This window comes from Jaculus jaculus, chromosome 1 (genome assembly GCF_020740685.1).
Source record: "Jaculus jaculus isolate mJacJac1 chromosome 1, mJacJac1.mat.Y.cur, whole genome shotgun sequence".
NCBI classification, from domain to species: Eukaryota; Metazoa; Chordata; class Mammalia; order Rodentia; family Dipodidae; genus Jaculus; species Jaculus jaculus.
In genome coordinates, this window is record NC_059102.1 from 145124243 (window position 1) to 145148999 (window position 24757).

At 54.9% G+C, this 24757-nt stretch overlaps 1 protein-coding gene across 2 annotated transcripts in view; it reads right to left on the bottom strand.

Annotated features, from left to right (window-relative positions):
* Fibcd1 (fibrinogen C domain containing 1) overlaps positions 1–6135 on the bottom strand; it is a 37236-nt gene extending 31101 nt beyond the window's left edge. For both annotated transcript variants that reach the window (XM_004671742.2, XM_045145469.1), the window contains exon 1: positions 6047–6135. In XM_004671742.2, the coding sequence (XP_004671799.1) occupies positions 6047–6118 (72 nt within the window). In that variant the 5' untranslated portion in view covers positions 6119–6135. The remainder of the gene's footprint in view (positions 1–6046) is intronic.
* Between the last annotated feature and the right edge of the window lie 18622 nt (positions 6136–24757).

Sequence of the window (24757 nt, forward strand, 5' to 3'; positions counted from 1 at the left end):
GTAGGGATTGAATAACCACCTCACACAGAACAGTACTCATGGCTGACTGTGGGAGGGATGCATGGATGGATGGATGGATGGACGGACACACAGAGGCAGGAAGAGCAGGCGAGGCACCTACAGAGCCTCATGACCCACCCTGATGAACGCCAGATCCCGAGGCAGGGCTACCTCTGACCTGACCCCCCATGGGACGGCACGTAGAGAAGGAGGGGCCTCCAGGCCAGTGGCTCACAGGCAGACAGGCACTGCCTCAGTCTTGTACCATGCTCCCGTCTCTGGAATACCCAAGTCTCCCCCGCAATGGGGGCTGTGGTGGAAGTGGTTTTGCAAATGGGAAAAATGATACTCAGGGAGCAAAGTCCTGAGCCCAGCGTGACATGCAGGACATGGAGCAGAGGCAGCATCGGAGCCCAGGACTGGGCAGCTGTGAGTCAAACATCCCCTAACAGCTTCTTCTTTTGCCTAAGCCTGGCTGGAGCTTCAGGGACATGACTCTGTGCCTGTCACACCTGCACCAGGGTCAGTCCATCCTTCAGGAGACACCTTGCCCCAAGCAACTCTGAGCCACATCCTCCCACAGTAGCATTAAGGTCCCCTGGCTGGCTCAGGGGGAGAAGCCATCTCCTTGCTAGGTCTCCAGGACCCCACAGGACTGGACATGCCCCTCCCCGGGGAGTGGGGACAAAGGATACAGATGTGGGGAGGGTGGAGGAAGCCAGCGGGACACTACAGCTCAGCGATGAAGCAGGACACTCCATGGAAAAGAATTAGCCTTCAGAGATCAACCTTAAAGATGAAGTGCTGTTCATTTTTATAGGCTGTGGTTTACGTGCCTCGCAAAGAAATCTGCCCGAGATAATAAGGGGGCTTGGGCCGGGCTGCCAACGCGGTGCCTCAGGCTGGAGCTTGTTAATCAGTCTTTGGCCAGCAGAGCGGGGTGCACCCCCCTCCCCATGGCTCCATAATGGAAGGATGCACAGACTCCCCGCCTTCCAAGAACAACCGTTGCAGGCCATGGGTCCAGAAAGGACCAGGAGCCCAAGTCAGGAGACCCAGGTTCAAGACCCACATGAGCATGCAGGTAGAGGGTTGTAGCTTTGTTTCCTACAAGACTCCTAGTGTCAAACCAGGTCATATGCTATCTAAAAAGCCTTAGTGAAGACAAGGGTGGGCGGCCACTAGAATGGAGGCAAGAGCCTTAGTTACAAAATTATAGCCATCAGACTATCTCCTAGAGTCATCAGCCCTCAGAAGCAACCTGGAGATCTGGAGAGGGATTCAGTACTGGTGGCCCCATCCCCTGGCCATAGACAGAGAGCCCTATCTGGAAAAGGTCTCTTCCCGGAAGGGAAGATAAGGTGGGTGACGGGAAGAGACACGCTGCTCACCACCACCTGGAAGTCCCAGCCAAAAGCTATGGCTCATGATCAGGATGCCAGCACGTTGGGGACCAGGTGAACACTATGGGCTTGTAGGGTAAAGGCTTTGCCCTGCTGGACCCCTGGGTTCCTCCTTACATCCCACCGACCTCCCCCCCCCACCCCCGCCAGGTGCACACCTCTGTTCCTATCCCATCAGAGCTGAACTCTGAGCTACTGGCCCTGATGAAAGGAGCCTCAGAGTTCCCCTGGGGTGAATGTTGGTAGCTTTGCCCTAATTCTGGGGGTCCCAAAGATAAAGAAAGAGGGAATGCAGGCTCATTCTATGACCAGAGGAACATCCATTCTCCTTTTTGCTCAGGTGTACTGCAGGTTGAGTCTGGCCGGAAGTCCTGGAGCAGCAGCTGAAGGTTTCCAAGGGGACAGGGAAGACAGGGGAGCTGCCAGCACTGTCCCTCTGGGAAGCTCGAGGCCCCCATGCTCTCTTGACTCAAGTGCTCAGCTCTGGGTCTGCTGGCTCGTGGGCGGGGGGGTCTCTCCAGCCCCTGGCTTTCCCACATGTGGGCCTCACTCCACCAAAACTCCCCAGAGTCTCTGCACCCCAAACCTGAGTATTCCAGAGATGCCAGCCCAGGGATGGCGCCTATGCTACCAGCTGTCCTTTCCTTCACTGTCCCACATCTAGCCAGTCACCACCTCCTCTGAGCCCTTCTGTCCTCTGTTCCTGCTCCTCCAGTCAGCAGCCTGGCCATGGCCCCGTCACCTGACGCACAATCATAGCAAACATATCCTCTCTGACTCCCCATATGGCGAACATGTCCCCTCTGACTCCCCATACCCCAAAAGCAAAGCAGACAGGACATTATCCCCTGATACCCCTCCCTGGTCCCTGGAACCAAAAGTTCCATATTGACCAGCCCAGTGTACAGACACCTGGTGCCTACCTCCTCCCCAACCCCCGCCCGCTGCGGGGATGCACACCTGCCAAACTTCCAGTCTAATGCCACCTCCACGGGACTCACTTCTCCGACCTCTGCCAAGGCTCAGGTCACCCACCCCGTGAGCTTGTCTGGAGCACAGGTGCACGAGATGACCGAGGGCAACCTCTTCCCCCTCCTCACCTCACCTCCTCCTCCCCAAATCCGATGCAGTGTGATCTCACACAAACCCCAGAGAGTGGGGAGAAAGAGATGTATCGCTTTTCCTGAACAGCTCCTGCCACCGTCTGTGGCAACACCTGACTAGTGGCTTTGTCCCCAGGGAACTCTAAGCTCCCTGAGGCGCAGGCTCTATCTTCTGGCATGAAGGAGGGTCTCCCAGAAATAGCCACTGAGCGAATTAAATGATGCAGGGATTAAGGTTAGACGTCAGGAAAAACTTCCCTAAGAGAATTATTGACTTCCTTTCTACAGCGTCTCTGGAAGTTTGTGGGATGGGTGGGAGGTCGATGCCATGTTGAAGGTAGCTTGGGGACAGCTCAGCAAGAAGTTCCTGTCCCTCTGAGGAGATGGTTCCGGGATGACTTCCTGCCCACACTCTAGGATGGGAAGAGCACGTCTAATTCTAGAGTCTTCCGTCCAAGTCACTCTGAACTCCTGTCAGACATCACGGTGGCACTGTGGCTCTCCGCCCCAAGATGCAGGCGCCCCTCCTGCGAGCAGAGGTGGAAGGACACCCTGATGAAGACGGAGCCGGCCACTTGGCCAAGGTCACCTAGCCAATGAGTTGCTGAGGACAGACAGCGCAGGAACAGAGCTAGGCAGAGCAGGCCCAAGGGGGTCCCCAAGAGGCCACACCACGACACAGGCCCTTTGTGGAGGGGTGAGAGGCAGGTGTGCTGCCCGGCCCTGTCATTTGGAATCAACTCCTGGGTTCAAGAAAGCACCGCAGGGCTGGAGAGATGGCTTAGCGGTTAAGCACTTGCCTGTGAAGCCTAAGGACCCCAGCTCGAGGCTCGATTCCCCAGGACCCACGTTAGCCAGACTCACAAGGGGGCGCACATGTCTGGAGTTCATATGCAGTGGCTGGAGGCCCTGGCGCGCCCATTTTCTCTCTCTCTCTCTGCCTCTTTCTCTGTCACTTTCAAATAAATAAACAAAAAAAAATTTTTTTAAAAAGAAAGCAAGCACCACAGGCTTTCTCCCTTCACCTGCACTACAGCTGCTACAGGAAGACATGGATTCAAGTTTCCCTCCAGTGCACTTGGCCACTGGTGGCCTCATCTGTCACTTCTGCCAGCCTCCCAGGGTGGTATGAGCAAGACATGAGAAGTGTGGGAATGAGCACCCTCCAACGCTGGGGCACTGGCATGTTCTCTGGGAGTAAAGTACCTTGGTCTGGACCTACCTCAAAGGCCCTTGCAGTGGGAGCGGGGTACAGAGACCTCCCACCCTGGGGGGGCTGAGGAGAAAGCAGGGCCCCAACTGCTGTGACAAGAGACAGGCTGCTCTGAGAAGCAGGCTCCCCATGAGTGCATGGTACTTTTTAGTTTGCAGAGGCACCTGGAGTCTCCTTGACTCCCTCTGAACGCGAGATGGCTGGTCCCATTTGCAGATGGTACAGCTCAGGCCCAGAGAGGTGCTGCATGCCAGTGGCCAAGAAGAATCTAGAAGCAAGGGAGGCAGCTCCAAGGGGCTGGGGAGCAAACCTCTCCCTGAATGGCCATACAAGAAAGGTCTGACTTCTTTGTTGAAAGCTCACCAAGGACGGTGTGTGTGTGTGTGTGTGTGTGTGTGTGTGTGTGTGTGTGTGTATGTGTGTGTACACACATACATACACACACACACAGCCTACCACATGCTGGGTCACCATGCGAGAAGGAAAGTGTGTGAAACTAGTCCCAGAAGCCCAGGCACAGGAGCTGGACTCCGGATGTCGCAGCCCTGAGCTGGTCTTGGTGGGGGGGGGGAGGTAGAGGGAAGCAGGGTCAGGGAGCCTGGGCCTTGTCCAGGGTGCCTGAAATCCCCATTTCTTGCAGAAGCACCCTGCCCTTGGGACAGCAGCATTTCCCCTCCTCTCCCCAAGCTCCTCCAGGCCCAAGCTTCAAGCAGCTCTCTACTCAGTTCTCCACCTGAGTTTCCTGAAGGAGTGCAGCCTGGCCAGGGGTGGACTAGTAAGCTAGGGCGACCTGTGACCGCTGGAAGCTGTGGAGGGGGATCTGGAGACTCCAGCACTCGCCATCCAGGAAGGCCTCCCAGAAGAGGAGGAGGCCTCCCAGGACCCAGTGTTGAAGAACATGTAGGGTGTCCCTCAGAGGGGGAGAGAGAGAGAGAGAGAGTTCAGAGCCTGGTGGAGCCAGTCAGATAAGGCAGCAAGGATCTAAAAGTGGGGTGAGGCCCAGGATTGGCCAGTGACTGTCAGTACCTGGAAGGAGCTGACAGGAGGGGACCCTGGGCCAGGCTGGGGCAGCCTTTAAGAACAAGTCCAAATGTAAAAGAATGCCTTTTTGAGGGAGAGAAAGTCAGATCTCAGCAGGAAAGGTCCTGTTACCTGGGACCGAGAGCAAACACTTCGCCTAAGGAGGACAGGCTACCCTTGGGAGGCCAGGGCAAAGACTGCGGTTAGAAGTCCTCTGAACCCTTGCTCTCCTGCCCACGCTGTGTGGCTGGGGCACATCTCATGAACCTCTCTGATCACCAGTCTGAGACATACAAGTGCAAAACCTGGGAAAGTGAGGCCCTGCAGGTGAATGGAAAAGAGCTTTGCAAACTGTAGAGGGCTGGCCCCCACACCATGCCCAGGGCCACTCCTGAAAGAGCACATTGTAGAGAGAGGGGGGGGGAGGGAGAGGGGGGAGGGAGAGGGGGGCCGCCAAGGCCCGCCCCTGCCACCCCCTCCTGCGGCTGCAAACTCAAACTGTTCCTTCCCCAGTGACATCTGTCTGGGAGAAATTTGAAATTTAAAATTTAAAACGGGCAGCCCCATTGTCGGTTCTCCTTGGCAAATGGCCTCCTCATCTTGCCTGCCTGTCCTGGTCCCTTGGTAGCCCAGCCTGGGGCAGACCTGCGGCCACCCCTCTGCCTCGGCTGCTGGAGCAGGGCTCTTCCTGCTCTGCCCTCAGCCGGTGCAGTGCACAGCCCTGGGCCCCCTCCAAGCCCACCCTCCCCTCCCCACCGCGTTTGCACAGGCAGCAAGTAGAGAGGACCAGGCAGATCTGCGTTCAAATCCCCACAGAGCTGCGTGGCCTGGGGCTGGAGCTGGCCCTCTCTGAGCCTTGCTTTCCTGGTCTTAAAAGTGATGAACCTTTATTGGTGCCCTGTTGTAGGCAGGAACAAGGAAAGGAGGCCATCCAGTAAGCTGGGTCTTACTACTTAAGCTCTGGGAGATGTGCCCTGAGGTTGGCACCGGATGGGGACATGGATGTGGGGAGGTGGACGAATGAGACTCAGCCGCCGGGGTCACAAACCACAGTGAACTATAGATCCCCTCTCCCTTCTGCACGAGGAAGCACCGGGGGTGAGGGGATGGAGGGAAGAGGGGGAGGGTCTCCGCTGGGGGTGGGGAGAGGCCACCCCTGCAGGCGCGTCCACCTTCTGTGTGAACCCGAGTTCAAGTCCCCCCTTCCTCCAGACCCGCTGCGGAGGAGCCCCGGGTCCCGGGTGCCCGCTCTGCCGGGCGCAGCCCTCGGAGGGTCCCAGGTACCCCCCGCGCCCGCGCGTGTGTACCTGCGGCTTGTCGCGCGGCCGGTCCTCAAGTTGGGAAGCGCCGCCCATGGTCTTCCACCGCTCGTTGACCATCTTCCGGCTGGCCTGGCGCGGGCGCGGGGCGCGCCCCGCTCGGTGCCGGTGCCGGGCTGCGAGAGCTGCGCGGGGCGAGCGCGGAGAGCCGGAGCCGCCGAGAGCTGCCCGCGCCGTCCCCGCGCCCCGCCCCGCCCGCGCCCCGCCTCCTCCTCCTCCTGCTCCTCCCGCTCCTCCCGCTCCTCGCGCTCCTCGCGCTCGGGCCCCGCGTCTCGGACTCTCTGTGCCTCGCACGGCTCCCGGCGGCCTCCCCGGCACGCGCACGCGCCCCGCGAGCGAACACTCGCCGGCCCGGGGCGGTGGTGGTGGGGGAAGGAAGCAAGGAAGGTCCCCGGCCGCGGGCAACCTGGGGAGCACAAACTTACCCCCGGGTGGGACCCGCCCACCTGCCCACCTGCCCGCGCGCTCGCGTGGGGGAACGTCGGGCGGGCGACTCCCGAGCTCGGGATGCGGGGGATGGGGGGTTCACCGCGGGCTGGGGCGGCGACGGGGCGCCTCCCCCGCGTGGCTCCGGGGTGCTGGCCGCGGGCCGGTGTGTGTGAGTGGGGCGGTGGGGGTGTAGCGTGTGTCCACCCCGGGGCTCGGCGCTCGGGGACCCTTGGCAGCGGCACCTGTGCGGTGGAGGTGGGTACAAGTCCCGTCCTCCGCCTCTCCGCCGCGGCCCCTCTCCCACCACCCCCGGATCTGAGCCGTCGAGGGACTTCTGAGTCGCCCCCTCCCGCCGGCAGCACTTTTCCAAGCATTTAATCCGCCCGAGCCTCCGGAGGTAATTGACAAAGTCCCTAATCTGCGCGACTAACGAGCTGCTGGTGTGGCTCCCACTCGCGCGGTGCCGTGCGCCCCGCCGGCCCCCCAGCTCCCGAGACACGTCCTGGCTCTCCGAGCTTCCCACCCCCCACACTCCTGCTACTCCCCGAAGCTGTTTTCCGGCTCCCACCCGGGCGCCTTGGCCCGACGCACTGTTGTTCCCTGGCACCATCTTCGTCTCTTCCCCACCGGTTGCCAGTCTGTCGCCCCATCGTTGTCCCTCTTCTTGTCCCCCTGGGCGCCAGGCAGGGTCGCCCTGGAATCAGAGCTAGAGCTGGGGAAGGGGGCGATGGGGCGTGCTTTCCAAGGAGACTGTCACCTGTCAGAAGATTTGTTCACAGCTGTTACCTTGCAGCGTGGCTTGGTGCCCACGTGTGCAGTCCCGGCCCTGCTGCCCAGGTTACTGGACATGACCCCCCTGCCCAGCTTGGGTCTCTGCGCCTCGCTGGGGTGACCTGTCCCCTGGCTTCCTTTCCTATACTTAAGGGGGTCAGCAGGTGACGTAGAGGGCACTCAGGCCCGGGGCAGAGGCATGTGGAAGCACCGGACCCTGGCTGTGTGGTCCGAGGCAAGCCACTGCACCCCATCGTACCTCACTTTCCCCCTGCGCCCCAAAAGGTCAGCAGAACCCCCTTCAGAAGGGCCTCGTGAGGTCCCCAGCGAGCCCGCTGAGGGAAGGACTGGATCTTCCCTGCTGTGATGTTGGGAAGACTTCCTTCCTCTGTGAACCAGGAAGGGGGAAGCTCTGGCTTTCCCAGGAGCAGTTGTAGAAGGGACAGGGACAGCGTTGTCGGCTCCAGTCTGTGTTGTTTACAAGTCTGCCTGGGCAGCCCTGAGCCAGGAATCTGACGGAGGCGGTGCAAAGAGCCTAGGGTTGTGCAAGGACGGCCATGAGTAGTGGGATGCCCCGATGCAAACGAGGCGAGCGGGAGTCAGCGTGCCTGGGCAAGGTGCTCTTTCTCGGGAGCTGCTCGGTACTTCAGCTCCCGGGCTTAAGGATGGACGGTTGGACAGGTAAGCGGGCGCCACCTAGCGGCACTTCCTGTCAGTGTTTGGTGATGGGTCGTTGCACCTGCTCAGCAACAGGCGGCCTTCAATTCTGTCTGCTGGGGTGCAAAAGGTATGCGTGCTGGCGTGGGGGCGGCAGGCCTCACCCCGTCACTTCTCTGCAATGATACCTCTACTCAGAACCCCAGAACTGTCAGTCGAGACACAGGTCAGGGAAGAACCCGCCTACTGCTCCCAGCCTTTGCATGTTGCATGCACCTGCTACACACAGGCATTGTCTGGGGAGAAGAGTGGACGGTGGCTCCGTGGGTGCCATGTGGGGGGCATGAGATGCAAGTGCATCTCAGAAGCTGGTGCCAAGCCCACCCTGAGATCTGCTGGCAGGAAGGGCAGGTGATCCCACAGACCAGACTGGCACCCTCCCTACACTCTGTAGCCCTTTACAAGGCTGATGGCCTCAGGGACAGCCCCAACTATACCCAACAAGCCAGATAAGGTGGGACTAGCCTTTCCATTCAGTTCAGGGACCAGTGAGGGCCTCCAGGAAGCCAGGGCCCAGGGCCTTATGGCTGTAGGGGATGCCTCCCGAGGCTTCCCACACCCTGGCCACCCCTCTCTGGCTCACCAGCCCTGGTTTCCCTTCCTGCAGTATGACAACCCCTCCATCAGGGACCTCCTGTCTGGAAGTTTTAGTTGACATTCCAAAGAGAGGGCTGGCAAGGTCCCATCCCTCCATCTGAGCCAGGACGCATCTATCACAGATGTCAGCTGGCCTAAGGTAGCTCTCCTCATTAGCCTCACTGTGGGTCCAGCACAGGGGGAACAGGTGACGAGCAACTGACTTCAGAGGAACAGATAGGAAGATATCCAAAGGAGGGGCTGGGGACGTGGCTCAGTGGGTAGCGTGCCTGCCTAGCATCCACGAAGCCCCGGGTTCCATCTTCAGCATCGCATAAGCTGGGCATAGTGGGGTACACCTGTAGTCCCACTTGAGGGGCGGAGGCAAGAGGACCACAAATTCCAGGTCATTCTCAGTTACATAGAAAGTTCAAAGGCAGCCTGAGATACATGAAACTGTCACATACAAAAGTAAGGAAGAGGGAAGAAAAGGACAAGGAAGGGTGGCTGGGTACAGAGTGTGACAACATGCAGGGTGCCAGCCTCCGGACCCGCTGCCATTGGTTGTGTGTCACTCTTCCGTTCTGCCCTGTGGGGCGCACCCGTGTTCTCCCAGCTGCATAACTGCGAGTTGTTGCTACTCCCATTGCAGAGATACGGGAACAGACTCAGAAAGGAAAGGTGTGTGACTTGGGTAATGGTCCTCTTAATGGAACTAACACTGCACTATCGGTTAGTAAACAGTTCCCGTGCGTTAACACCATTCATTCACAATATCATGATTTCACTTTATCTTCACCAAGGAAATACAGGTGCTGCTAATATTCCAGTGTTTTAAAAAATGTTTTTATTCATTCATTTAGAAGCAGAGAGATAGAGAGAAGAAAGACAGAATTGGTGCACCACGGCCTTCAGCCACTGCAAAGGAACTCCAGATGCATGTGCCCCTTTGTGCATCTGGCTTTACATGGATACTAGGGAACCTGGGTAGTCAGGCTTTGCAGGCAAGTGCCTTAACCACTGAGTATCTCTCCAGCCCACTACCCCAGTTTTTTAATTTAATTTAATTATTTGAGAGTGACAGACAGAGAAAGGCAGATAGAGAGAATGGGCGCGCCAGGGCTTCCAGCCACTGCGAACGAACTCCAGACGCGTATGCTCCCTTGTGCATCTGGCTAATGTGGGTCCTGGGGAATTGAGCCTCGAACTGGGGTCCTCAGGCTTCACAGGCAAGCGCTTAACTGCTAAGCCATCTCTCCGGCCCCACTATCCCAGTTTTAAAGATGAGGTACTTGAAGCTCAGAGAGGTTCAATACTTTGACCAAGATCACACAGCAGTTGGTGGACCAGAATGTGAACCATGGGCTGGCCACTGCAAGAGACCATCTCTCCTCCAGCCTATCGGCACCACCTGGTTAGTCCGAGACATCCAGCTAGCACAGCTGAGCCTGCATGCAGCAGGGACTGCAGGAACGTGGGTCGCATATCAAATGTGCCTGTCTCCTGGGGATGAGCTGGTGAGGAGGTCAGGACTTCTGGCTCTCACCCACCCACCTCTGCCCCACACTGCCCAGGGCACTCTGCTGTCCTCATAAAACTATTTTAACTTACTTCTGACAATCACATTTATCATTAGGAATAAATTCATCCTGGCCTTCTGTGGCATGGGAAGGTACCTTGCGGTGATTCAATGGACTTGTCACCCTCGTGGTTAGGCGCAGGGAGCTGAACAATTGGATGGTCTCCAGCGCCAGCTCCTCATTTTCTGCGCTGGAGCCAGAAATGTACAGTGGGCTGACATTTAATTTAGAATCCAACATACCTTGACATAAACCCATAATGCGAAGGCGGGGGCGGGGAGGGGGCTGCCAAACCTGGCAGGAGCTGGGAGAGTCCGAGTGACAGAGTGGATTTCTTTCTTTCATTTTATTGTATTTTTATTTTGCTTTGTCAACACTGAGTGGTGATGACAGGCCAGACACTGCCATCAAAGGCGAGAATTAGCAGGGAGCGTGCATGTGTGTGAGTGTGTGTGTGTGTGTGTGTACACATGTGCATGCGTGCAGGTCTTTGTGTTAACTGTGCGTGTGTGGCAGGGGTCTCTGTCCCAGTCCATCAGGATGTTGTGTGTGGCATCTCATGGCAAGTCTGTCAGATGTCACGGGAGAAACACGTGCCAAAGCTGAGCCGTGACCGCTGAGGCTGGAGGCCAGGAGCAGGAGAGTGTCATCATTCAGGTGTGGATCACACCGTACCTGCCCTGTTTTGTGTCCCTAGCGCTCGGTAAATTCGGAGCAGGAGTACAAATGTCATTTCAGACATTTAAACGGAGCTCCCGCTAGGGAGAAGCTGGTTGTTGTTGACAGAACATTTTGGTGGGTGCTTTCATTGTGGAAATTGGAGGTTCAAGGCTGATGCGGAGGGGAGAAGGGACAGAATTCAGGAGAACTGCAAGAAACCCCGGGAAATGGGGTCTAGCCAGATGGCGTCTTAGAGAGGAGGGGGGAGGGGGGCACAGGAGAGAGGGCTGAAGCTGGGGGGGGGAGGGTGGGCCCAGCTGGGGCAGCACAGGCAGATCATGGTGTTGGCTCTCACACTGAAGGTGGTTTTCAGGCTGGATGTTGGCTCTAAGAGCTCTCCGCCCATCTGCCTCTCACTCTTCCCTACTACCTGGCCATGTTGACCCTGAGACTTGGGGCTACCTCCCGGTATGCTTCTGGGCTAAGAGGACAGGAGGTCACTTCCCCCAACCCACGTCTCTGCACACTACCCAAGGCCCCTTCCTCACAGTAGTTTCTTGCCTCTTCCCATAAAACTCACTCCCTGGACCACCCTCATCCTTTCTTTCTCTCTCCTCTCCCTCCCTCCCCCCACCTTTCCCTCTCCTCTGCTAAAATAAAGTCTTCCATCCAAGAAGCTGTCTGTCTTGCTCCTCCTTTGCAGATCCTGAAATTTGACACTGGGGAGATGGCTCAATGGGTTGGAGTAAGTGTCCTGCTAACATGAGGGGCTGATTTGCCTGGGAGTTTGATTCCCCACATAGACAGCTGGGCATGACCATGTGGGCCTATAAGCCTAGCCTTGTGGGGAGTGTACCAAAGAATCACTGGGGCTCACTGGTCAGTCAGCATGACCAGAAACAAGGCAGATCCAGATTCCGGGAGAGGAAGCATGCAGATGAAGGATGGAGGAGGACACCCCAGCATTCTCCTCTGGCCACTGCAGGGGCAAGCACACGTGCGTGCATCATACCATCCCCCCACCCACCCACAACATAGACAAAAGAAAATGCTTGTCGATGTCCCCTAGCAGAAGAACACTAGCCCCTCACCCAGACTGGAGAGAAGGTTCAAGGGCCTAGTTCTCCTGAGGGCGGGGGGTGGGGATGGGCACCCAAGCCAGGGAAGACAGAATAAACAGTGGGAGAGAGAAGGAACCCCACTGGGGTGCAGTGCTCAGACTAGTCAGGAAACCCAGGCAGGAGGAACAGGCAGTGTTGTGACCTTGAGATAGCCTCATTTGCATTTTTAAAATTTGTTTATTTGAAAGTGACAGAGAGAGAGAGAGAGGGAGAGAGGGAGGGAGGGAGGCAGATAGAGAATGGGCGCACCAGGGCCTCTATCCACTACAAATGAACTCCAGACGCATGCACCCCCTTGCGCATCTGACTAACGTGGCTCCTGGGGAATTGAGCCTCGAACCTGGGTCCTTAGGCTTCACAGGCAAATGCTTAACTGCGAGGCCACCTCTCCTGCCCCTCGTTTGCATTTTTGAGGCCTCAGGACAGCTCCATTTGGGTTTCCTACTGTGCGTAGATACCCACTGGATTTTCTCACCCTGGCTTCTTCCCTTTTAAATTATTTATTTATTTATTATCTATTTTATTATTTATTATTTTATTATCTATATTATCTATTTATTTATTTACTTGCAAGTACAGAGAGACAGAGAGAGAAACAGAGAGGAAGAGAGAATGGACGCCCTGTCCTCTAACCATTGTCATTTTGTGCATCTGCCCTTACATGAGAAAGCCTCTTGCAAGCTGGACCACTTGTAGGTTGAGATGTCGTGGCTGGTTTGGTCAACTTCTGAGCCAGAATTTCATTTTCTGTACCCAGTTCTTTATATTTGGCAACAAACATGTGTAAACCCACCTGTTAGCTGTCCCAGGTCCCCAAATTTTACAGTGGGGCGGAGGGGAGTAGGTTAAATTCACAGTGTGCCATGCAGTCTGTGAGGTGTGCAGCCTTGAACAAGGGACTTGACCTCCATTGCTGCTTCTTCTGTATAGTGAGGATAAGAATGGCCAGGGGGACGTGACCATTGCATTCATGAATTCTCAATAGGTGGGGTCACCCACACAAGGCTGGGCCCGTCAACATCCCATCACAGATGGTGGAGGAGCTCATGAGACCCCCATCCCTCCCTGAGGAGCTACTGGCAGAGATGATGGGCTGAGGAGGAAGAAGATATTTTCTTCAGTGGTGCAGCTCTGGCATGTTGCCCAGGCTCAGTAAATAACCCACCTATGCTCATGCAGGCGGTAGGTCTCAAAGAGAGAGAGAGAAAAAGAGAGAGAGAGAGAGAGAGCAAAGTAGAAGTGGGGCTAGTTCAGAAGAAGGGGAGATCGAGGGGAACAAAGGAGGTCATGGGAGGTGAGTGCGATCGAAATGCATTTCATATATCAAAACTGTCAATAATCAGGCTGGAGAGATGGCTTAGCAGTTAAGGTGCTCGCCTCTAAAGCCAAAGGACCCAAGTTCGTTTTTCCAGGACCCACGTAAGCCAGATGCACAAGGCGGCACCTACATCTGGAGTTTGTTTGCTATAGCTGCAGGCCTTGGCGTGCCCATTCTCTCTCTGTCTCTTTCCTCTCTCATAAACAAATAAATAACTAAAATTGTCAGTAATCAATTTTGATAGGGAAGAAAGGGCTGGAGAGATGGCTTAGCGGTGAAGGCGCTTACCTGCAAAGCCTAACCATCAGGGTTCAAGCCGGATACAGAAAGTGGGGTTGGAGGCAAGGTCTCCCTCTAGCCCAGGCTGACCTGGAATTCACTATGTAGTCTCAGGGTGGCCTTGAACCCATCGTGATCCTTGTACCTCTGCCTCCCCAGTGCACCACCACGCCCTGTTTAATGTCCATCTTTGTTGGGGCTTCATCTGTAGGAACCTGCTGTGTTCTGGGTGGGGGTTTTTCCTTCCCTGGAGGACGTGCTTCAGGTCCCCAAGGCACCTCAGACCCTCCAAGTGCAGGATCATTTCAAGTTCCCATCTTACATGTAGAATAAATTAGCCAGGAACAGGCCTGTGGGTATTAAGATATAGGATTTTTTTTTCCTGTGTCATCTGCTCTTCCTCCCCACCCCACAGAGGGAATTTCCTCTCATCTTTGCACTGAGGATATGGCTCAGGTTTTCTGGTGGGTCTGGCTCTTGCTCCCTTTTCCCCTTAAGGCCTGTCTCCTGGGTCATGCAACCCAAGGCCACAGTTTTGACCACCGATATACCCTTGGGCAACATAGCTTCAGTCTCTCCTGCAGTCACATACCCTGCTCCTTTGTTTTCCCTCATTGTTTCGTTTAGCTATAGTTTAAAATAATGATTGTTGGGGCTAGAGAGATGGCTCAGTGGTTAAAGTTGCTTGCTTGCAAAGTTTGCCAGCCCATGTTCAATTCCCCAGTACCCATGTAAAGCAGGATACAAAAGTTGGCACATGGGCTGGAGAGAAGGCTTAGCGGTCAAGCGCTTGCCTGTGAAGCCTAAGGACCCCGGTTCGAGGCTCGGTTCCCCAGGTCCCATGTTAGCCAGATGCACAAGGGGGCGCATGCGTCTGGAGTTCGTTTGCAGAGGCTGGAAGCCCTGGCATGCCCATTCTCTCTATTTCTCTCTATTTGCCTCTTTCTCTCTCTCTCACTCTCAAATAAATAAATAAAAATAAACAAAAAAAAATTTTTTAAAAGTTGGCACATGTTAAAAAAAAAGTGGCACACGTGTTTGCAGCAGCAAGAGACCTTGGTGTGTGTGTGTGTGTGTGTGTGTGCACATGTGCATGCACACACACACAAATAATTTTTTTAAATGGTGTTTGCTATTTTTTATTCAAGTTTTGTAGTCTTCATAACCATATATTTGTTGAGGTTCCTAGTCTGTCCTATGGTTGAGAACAAAATCTTCCTACATGTGGACTGTAACTTTAGAAAATAATGCACAGGGGAGGTTTGTCCTCCATTCGGCCAACACACAGGACATCAGTATCACCTCAGACTTGGTCACCTTCCCTCAAGGTACTCCCTGCTTGGGGTCCCATCAATGTAGACAGCTTTGCCTTTGCTTTCTCTCTCTCTCTCTCTCTTTTAATGAGAGAGATTGAGGGGGGGAGAACAAGAGAGAGAATTGGCGCACCAGGGCTTCTAGCCACTGTAATCAAATTCTAGATGCGTGTACCACCTTGTGTGCATGCGTGGCCTTGTGCATCTGGCTTATGTGAGTTCCAGGGGGTCGAACCTGGGTCCCTAGGCTTCGCAGGCAAGCACCTTAACTGCTAAGCTATCTCTCTAGCTTTTTACCCTCTTTATGTTGTTGTTGTTTTTGTTTTTCGAGGTAGGGTCTCACTCTGGTCCAGGCTGACCTGGAATTAACTCTGTAGTCTCAGGGTGGCCTTGAACTCATGGCGATCCTCCTACCTCTGCCTCCCGAGTGCTGGGATTAAAGGCGTGCGCCACCATGCCCGGCTTACCCTCTTTATTTATTTATTTATTTATTTTTCTCAATTTTTATTAACATCTTCCAAGATTATAAAAAATATCCCATGGTAATACCCTCCCTCCCTCCCTGACTTTCCCCTTTGAAATTCCATTCTCCATCATATCCCCTCCCCATCTCAATTATTCTGCTCACATATATACAATACCAACCTATTAAGTACTCTCCTCCCTTCCTTTCTCTTCCCTTTATATCTCCTTTTTACCTTACTGGCCTCTGCTACTGAGTTTTTTCCTTCTCACGCAGAAGCCCAATCATCTGCAGCTAGGATCCACATATGAGGGAGAACATGTGGCGCTTGGCTTTCTGGGCCTGTTACCCTCTTTTTTAAAGACAGGGTTTCATGTAGCCTAGGCTGGCCCATGAACTCTCTTTGTAGCCAAGGATAACCTTGAAATCCTGACTCTCCTGCATCCACCCCCTGAGTTCTAGGATTACAAACTTCATTTAGTTGATACTGGAGATTGAACCCAAGTTCTGTGCATGCTGGACAAACACTTTACCAACTGAGCTACATCCCCCAGCCTTACCTTGCCTTTTCTTGAGTACTATGTAAGTGGGACCCTGTGCTGTGCACTCTTTGGGCCTGTCTTCCTTTTTTTTTTTTTTAAATTTATTTATTTGAGAGCAACAGACAGAGAGAGAAAGAGGCAGATAGAGAGAGAGAATGGGCGCGCCAGGGCCTTCAGCCACTGCCAACGAACTCCAGACGTGTGCGCCCCCTTGTGCATCTGGCTAACGTGGGTCCTGGGGAACCGAGCCTCGAACTGGGGTCCTTAGGCTTCACAGGCAAGCGCTTAACCGCTAAGCCATCTCTCCAGCCCTGTCTTCCTTTTCTTGCTGGTGGACCTGAGGGAGTCACCCTCCTGGTGTGAGCAGTGGTTTGGCCCTTTTTTTATTGACCACAGTATTTCATCTTATGGCCTTGTCACTGTTACCTGTCTTCATGTTGATGGACACCAGCCTGTTTCTAGTCAGGGCTGTGAAGAACTTATGTACACATGTCCCTGGTGTATGACCTCTGGGCACGAGTGTGTGAACGCCACATGAATACAGGGAGGGAGTTGCACCAAACTTCATAAGAAACAGCCAAATTGCTTTCCATGGTATGGTGGCTTTTCTGTCACCCACACCAGCAGGATGTGGGGTCCAGGCACCTCATTCTCTTCCCACGTCCCTGTAAGCACCTCAGGATGGGGTTGGGGATGGCTGCAAGTTCACCCATCGTTCACTTCCGCATTCATCAGTTCCCACACTCAGCCATCACCCCTGGCAGGCCTGCCCTGGTTCAGTGCAGGTCCCTGGAGTGGGAGAATGTCTGTCCCTGGCCAGAGCTGCGCCCTGTGGCCACCCTCGCCCAGCATCTCCAGGACACTCCTGCTTCCGCAGAGGTCGATGCCTGGGTCAACGACCAGAAATATGTCAGTGGGATGGCAGGACATGCCAATCGCTTTCTGGTTCCCAGGTGGCTCCTCTCCTTGCCAGCCGTACTGCCCAGCCCCACCAGTGTCCCAAACCCACCCATCTCCTTTCCCATGCCGTGGTGCCATTCCGCACTCCCACCAGCAGGAAGTGGAAGCTCCAGATCTTTCTGGCAACAAGCAAAAAACCTTTCCCCTGTCACCTTCCTTCCCCAACCTGTGGAATTACTAAAAGCCTAACATATGTTGGTTTCTTAAAATATTTATTTTCAAGGAGAAAACGGGGAGAAAGAATGAGAATGGGCATGCCAGGGCCTCCAACCACTGCAAATGAACTCCAGACACATGAGCCACTTTGTGCATCTGGCTTTACATGGAAACTGGGGAATTGAACCCCAGGTCTCTAGGCTCTGCAGGCAAGTGCTTTAACTGCTGAGGCATCCCTCCAGCCCCTATGCTGGGTTTTGATCCTGGAGCCCAGGACCTTGAGGTGAGGAGCTCCAGGGACATACTGAGTTTTGCTAAGACATCCTGCTTGGAGTGACAGATGAAGCTGGGCAGAGGTGACCCCACCTGATCACCTCTTGATCTCATCAGGGCTTCAGTTGACCCTTTGGTGTCAGAGGGTGACTCCTGTGGAACTCAGGTCCCCCCACTTTTTTTAGGCAAGCCCAACAGACTGCATTTTTTTTTTTTCATTTTAATGTGAGAGTGTGAGAGAGAATTGGCACTCCAGGGCCTCCAGCCACTGCAATTGAACTCCAGACGCATGAGCCCCAGTGTGCATACGTAGCCTTGAACTTGCCTCACTGTGCATCTGGCTTACGTGGGACCTGGAGATTAGAACATGAGTCCTTAGGCTTCACAGGCAAGTGCCTTAAGTGCGAAGCCATCTCTCCAGCCCATCAGGCCCCTGCTTGAAACTTACTGGAAGCCGCCCAGCCATCTGAGCTCCTGGGGACAGGCCTCGTTCTCCTGTCCCTTTCCTCTTCTCCCACATCCAATCCTCCAGCAAGTGCCCTCAACAAATATTCATGGAGCACTACTATGAAGAGTTTAATTCTAGTGAAGTGAGCTATATTCAGATGCCCATGTGCGTGCTAGACAAATAAACCAGGATGCCGTTGTACAGAGAGGGGGGTCAGCGGCTGCTGAGAGGCTGGTGTGTGAAGAAGGAACCGCTGGCCCCGGTCTGGGTTCCCTAGTGGACAGTGTGTTGGGGGGCGGTATGGAGTGAGTAGGCCAGACCCCTGTTTCACCAGCTCCTCCCAGCCACCCTGGTCTGGGTTTCCTGCACGGACAGTGTGTGGGCGGGGTGCGTTGGTGTGGAGCCAGGGCTGGACCTGAGGAGATAAGCGACCCAGAGCTCCACCCTGGCCCCAGCTGAAACCTACCTACCAGAGATCCAGAGGCTCCTAAGAGCCCATCACTGAAGACTTAAAATGCTTCCGGCATGGCTCAGGGGATTTTGCAGAAGAGGGGGCAAAAAGATTGTGAGTCACAAGTTGGGACCTTTTGCACAGAGACATTGTCTCTTCCCCATTACTGACTGCTGGCCCCATAATGCATGACCCACAATCCCCATGGAGTTGACCTGCATCCCCAACGAGGAGGGCCTGTTCAGAAAAGGGGCAGGGAGGAGGGAAAGGATGGTACCAACCTGTATTGTTTACATACTAAATATGCCCATATCTAATAATGATGATGATAATAATAATAACAACAATAATAATAAAAGGAACCGTTCCTGGCGGGTACTGAGGGAGAGCTCTCCAAACACAGGAAATAGCAGGCATGAAGGTCCTGGGGTAGGAACAAGGCTAGCTAGCATATACTATGATCCAACAAAAGGCTCAGGGGCAAACTGAGGGAGAGATGAAATCAGAGAAAGGAGGAGGGATAGACAACGGGATGCCAGGCAGCCAGTGAGTCTAATTTTACACAGTTTGCAAAGGGAAATCATGGGGAGAGTGCTTGCAGAAGCATCTCACCATAGAGTGGGCTGCTGCTTTTTGCATGTGTGTGTAGTGTGCATGCATGTGTGTATGAGTGTGCACACATGTGTGTGCATGTGCATGTGGAGGATGGAGGTTGACATCAGGGTCTTCCTCAGCTACTCGCCATCTTATTCTTTGAGACAGGTTCTTTTGTTGAACACAGAGCTCACTGATTTGGCTAAACTAGCTAGCCAGTGACCCCCAGGGATTCCCATTTCCACCTTCCCAGCACTGGGATTACAGGCACGTACCACCACGCCTGACATTTTGCCTGGATTCTAGGGATCTGAACTCTGGTCCTTATGCCTACACAGCAAGCGCTTTACTCATTGAGACATCAGCTGCTAATGGATTAAAAACAATGCAAAACAATACATTTTTGTTTATTTATTTGAGAGAGAGAGAGAAAATGGGTGTGCAAATGAACTCCAGACACATGCACCACCTTGTGCTTCTGGCTTACATGGGTCCTGGGGAATCAAATCTGGGTCCTTTGTCTTTGCAGGCAAGTGCCTTAACCACTAAGCCATCCCTCCAGCCCATAATAGATGTTTTTTTGCTGGGTCCCTTTGGCTTCCATATTGAGCATGGGCACCAAGGGCACCTGCGATGGGGCAGGGACCAAGACCAATGACAGGGCTGCTACAACTGCCCAGGCAAGAGACAGAGCCGGTCATTGGGGTGTTTGCAGCAGACAGGGGACACACGAACAGATATGGGACAGGGCTAGGAGATGCCGCCAGGGGGCCTGACTGTGGCAGCAGAGCAACAACCCACACTCCCAAGGGTATGTTTTGGCTCCCGGTGTCAGAGCCGGGAGGCCGCCACGGTGGAGGGCAGGCCGCAGCCGAGCAGCTCCCGTCACGGATGACAAGCAGAGGAAAGGGAGCTCTGGAAGAGGCCAGGGTGAAGTTCCACCCCTGAGGACATGACTCCAGCCAACTAAGTGACACCTCTAGTTTCCAAAGCCTCCCAAAATAGCACCGCCAGCTGGGGACCGGGACGCACAACCCATGACCCACGGGAAGGAACCCCTCTTCTTCACAGAACAGCAGAGCTAGAGGGAAAGGGGCATGAAGGGGCAGCCAGGGTCTGTGGAGAGTGGGTGGTGGTGCCATCTGCAGAGAAGGGATGGGAGTGAGGTGAAGGGGGGCTCTGGTCTGGCTGGGTTAAGTTCAAAGTTCTCATCAGGCCTTGTGTAAAGGGATGAAGCCAATATCAGCTGCTGGTGGCTGGATCTCGGGCCACAGGTCCAGAAAGGAGTCCTTGGCTCTGAGCCAAGCCCTGGTTCCAGGTAGGTGGCGGCCCTGGGTAGATGATCCCATCCCTCCCTCCCTGTTAGAGATTACACAGCCACACCCTCTTGTCTGGAGGCCTGCTACGCCTTCTGTTCACGCGCAGGAGACTTGCACGTAACTTGCTTTGGCTAGTGGGACATGAGCAGAAGCGTAGAGTGGGGTTCTGAGCACCAGCTTTAAGAGGTCCCCCCCCCTGTGATTTCCTCAGGGTTATGAGACGATCATACCCTGGAAAGCCACTTGGCTCCAAAGCTAAACACACGACGCTCACCTGAACCCAGCAGAGCGGCCAGCCAGAGGGATGATGCTGTTTGGTAAGCTGCCACAGTGTCGGGGATGGTCACTGCATAGCGTTGTCATGGCCATCGCTGACTAACGTACAGCAGAGGCCAGAGGACGTGTGTGAAAATGACAGAGGACCCCCCTACTCTCACTGCACCCAGAACCCGTCCTGTCTACTGCTCTGGGGTGTTTCCTTCTCATCAGTGCTGTCAGTCCTTGCTGGAGACCATGTATACCCTCAAGACAGGATGCCCTTGAGGACTGGTGCCCGTGGACCGAGGTACACAGCACAGGCTGAAAGAAGACATGTTTGCGTGCAGCACCTTGGGGGCGGGGACGAGAAGATATCACTGTGTTTATTCAACATTTACCATACGCCAGCGCACCCCGTCCATGCGGGCACTCAGTGCCCACCACTCCAGGCCATGCAGAGACATGTAATTGTTCCCTGTCCCCAGGGCAGCCTGTGGTCACAAACAGATGGAACCTGGAAGACTTAAAAACCTCCAGCTCCATTGCCCTCTGGGGAAGGCATGCCACCCTGTTTCTCAAGCACCCCAAATCCACCTCACATCATGTCCATCACTGGCTGCCTTCTCTCCCCTGGGTGTCTCGTCTCTTGAGATCCAGCGCTTCTGGTTATGTAGAAATAAACCACTGGTGTGTTCAGCTCTGCTCTGACTGAAGCGCCACGGGGTGGAAGGTGTCCCCCAGGCCCTCCTGCGGCTCCCAGTGAGCTCGATAGTCTAAGCCCTGTTCTGACAGCACCCGCTGATGCCATGGGCCTGACACCAGCTGTGGTCAGTGCAGTTATGAGGCCATGTGGCACCTCTGTCCTTGATGCCAAGGAGGGCCTCGCACTGAGCGGAGGCGGCCTTTATGTTTAACCAGACTCAACTTGGCACAACACACACCACTGAGGCTGTGGGAAGGTCTCCGTGTTCAAACGCACGCCCGGCAGTGGCGTTGGGGCACAGTGGGCGTCCGTGGTGCGGGTAGCTGAGCTGAGTACGCCACAGGTACTGACAGCTCACCTGCTCCTCGCAAGTCTTCACAGCTGAGAACTGCCCCTGCATTTGCAGAGGAGGGAATGGAGCCCTGAGAGGCGCACAGAGGGAGCCTGGGCATCCCCTTGCACGCGTGGTGGGCCTCCAAAGTTGGAATGGCACAGCCATGTGTTTGTAAATCTCCTCCCCTCCTTTTTTTTTCTGCACATTTATTTCCACTTTGCAGCTGCTGATAAACAGCAAACAGCCTCACCGCATCTCAGCCGGCCTCACTAATTATTTCCTTCGATGGATTCCCAGGAAGAGAATTACGGAGCCAAAGGGCAGGACCGGCGGAGATGCTCCAGCCCCCTCGCCCAGCCTAGCCTTGCCTGTTCAATCTCCAGCTTTCTTTCCCACACTGGCTGGAGACCAGAGTCGATGGGAAGGGCTCGGTCTAGCCTTGGCCTCCCTGCTCCTCTGCCTGCCTGCTCTGCACCCGAGCACATGGGGCATCTCCATCCTGTCACCCCACGTCCTGTCCTGCACCCAGCAGTGGGCCTGGGGTGGCGCTGTAGGCACAGGGGAGGCGGAGTTGGAGTGAAGGGCAGTTGGCTCCTGGCAAACGGTAGGGGCTTGGTTATAAATGAATGAATGAATGCATGAGACCCCTGTGTGTCCCCGGCTGCTTCCAGTTACAGAGCGGCTCCCTGTGCAGCAGCCTGGTGTCGCAAGGCAGCGCCCCCCCCCAAATGCGGTGGAGGCAGTTCTCTTCTGTGGGGGAACAGGGGAAGCATGAGTCTTCCACCAAAGCCCACCATCACCACCTACATCATCACCATCACACCATTATACCATCTTCATCATTATCCCTTCCACCTCCAACGTCACCTCCACCATCATCCTCATCATTCTCACCATTACACTACCATCATCACCTTCATCATCATTATCACCATTACCACCATCACTATCACCATCACCACTACTATTTTGGGTTCAAACACATGTCCTGGGTCTATACCCTACAAAAGGCTTCCCTCGTCTCTGTCAGGCCCCCTAGTATTGAGTAAGCCCAGAGTCCAGGCTGTCAGCTGGGATAACTGCTTACCCATGCGATCTCCACCAGCCCAGGCAAGAACTCCTATGTTCCCCGTCTGCCTGGTTTCTTTCTAGAGCCTCTTTGGTGGCCACCCCAGAGCCCATTTCAATCTGGCTGGACTTCTGAGGTAGAACAGCATTCCCACCCAGCTCCTGACTCTCCCCTTGGGGCTTTCTGCCAAGCCCAGGCCTGAGGGGCACCCCTCTAACAAGCCCACCTGCCAGCCTGCAGCCTAGGTGACCTTGACGCTCTCGTGCTCAAGAAGTGTGGGGCCATCCAGGCTCCAACTGGGTAGATGGAACCAAGGACCTCCAGGACGCCCCTAGCTTATAGTACCAGCCATTCTGCCAAGAGCCCTGTGTCTGAGACCTCAGCTCAGAGTAGACAGCCATGCTAGAAGAAGGGCTGCTTTGGAGTCCAGGTTAGTCACGGACAGCACTGTGGAGCCACCTTGGAGATTACCTACACATGGTTAGTCCCCAGAAGAAGACAGCTAGCTATTAAGGAGATTCATGGGAAGGGGTGAGGCGAGGAGGAGGGCTAATCAAGCTGTCTTGATTGTAATTGTCCAAAGGTGCTGGCCTTGCTCATAAACACGCGGGTCTGTGGCCGCCTCGGTGTCTCAGCAGGACTTCTCCCTGCTGGGACCTCGCTGGGTAATGTTCTTTCAACATAGCTCTATTTAAATTCACATTTCCATCATCCCCCAGAGGAGCCGGAGAGAAAGCTGAGCTGCGTGGTATAAGCCGGCAAAGGATTAGATGGGGTGGGTGGTGTTTTTTTTTCTTTTTCTTTTTCTTTTTCTTTTCCCTTAGTGATAGAGATAGGGTTGTGGTGGTGCCGGAGGGGAGGGAGGCTCTTCTAGAATCCTACAAAATCAGAATGGAAAGAGCTCTAGATGCCAGACCAGATGAGGCTTGCAGGGACACTCTACATGTCCAGAAGAGCCTCTCCCCTTCCGGGGTCCCTTCTCCAGTAGACCTAGGGCTGGGGGGGGCAGCAGGAAAAGAGGAATGGAAAGGGGGCATGATTTGAGGCTGAGAGCTGGGCCTTTGCCTCCCCCCCCCCCCACCGCATGTTGCTTGGGGACATGACTTTCCTCTGAGCCAATGGGCAGAGCAGCCCATGCCCCCTGGAGACCCAGCTCCTTCCCCATTGCTCTACTGAGCCTGGGAGGTGACATGACTCACTTTTCTCAGAACACAGCTACACAGCCAGGCCTCATTTCCTCCGCAGGAGGCCCCCGGGGTTTGTCAAAGGCCGTAGCCTCTCATGAGAAGAGGAGGGGCAGATGGGGGCCTGTCAGATGTGGACCCAAGCAGAGGGATAGATGGAGCCACCAGGAGTGTGGGTCTCGGGGGACGCAAAAGCCTGGGTCACAGGCTGAACTTTGGCCAGCAAAGGGGAGCAATTTGGGAGTGAAGGGGACCTGCAGGCAGCTAGTCTGGCCCCCGGGGATGGTGGCCTTGCAGAGAGGTACCAGTCAGGCAAGTCATAGGGCCTGTCACCTGCCTGGTGAGGGGAGCTGGACGCAGCAGCCAGGAGGCAGCAGAGAGGAAGTGCCTGCATTTGAGAAGAGGTTCCTACCTTCCAAGTGCCAGGATGTTCAGAGAGGCATCTGGTTCTGTTTTTCACATTCCCACCAGCAGCTTGGGCACTGTGGAGGATGTTTCAGCTCGGCCAGGTCCCTCTGCCAGGAGGCCTCGCCACTGTAGCGACAGTGGGGTGAGCTTGAGGTTTCTTGGCAGGCAGCGCTCAGTGGAAGAGTCTGTGGAGAAGCTCAGCAGTACGGATCCACCTGCCTGTAATTCCCTTTGACCTAGACCTCCAGCCAGACCCGAGGTGGGCTCCAGCCCACAGGGATGGGCCAGTCAGCTCCTCTCCTCCAGATTCAGGGCTGGTCCATCCTGAGCAGGGATGGTGGGAAAGGCCACCTTCGTGATGGCCAAGGTGCTGAACTGCCTCAGCTCACGTGCAGTGTAAACCCTGCCCACCATGCCATGGGCCAGAAGTTTCCCATGGACCAGGTGCTACACAGAACCCTGACAGAGGCTCAAGGGTGACACGTACACGGAGGTCACACTACGTAGCAGTGTCCTCACTGCTCCCTTGCACCTGTAAGGACACCCGCTGGGACCCATCTGTTACTCTGATGGCTTCAGGGGGCTAAAGGGAAAACCTGATCCAGGAGTTAGGTGTCCTGGACTCCTCCTGGCTAACAGCCTCCTTATGGGTGCTCCGTGGCTTCTGTTAAGTCATGTATATCCTCTCTCTGGCCTCGCTTCTTCCATTTGTTAATTAGGTTTGCCTCTCAGAGGTCAGAGATAGAGACAGGAAGCACTTTGCCAAAAAAAAA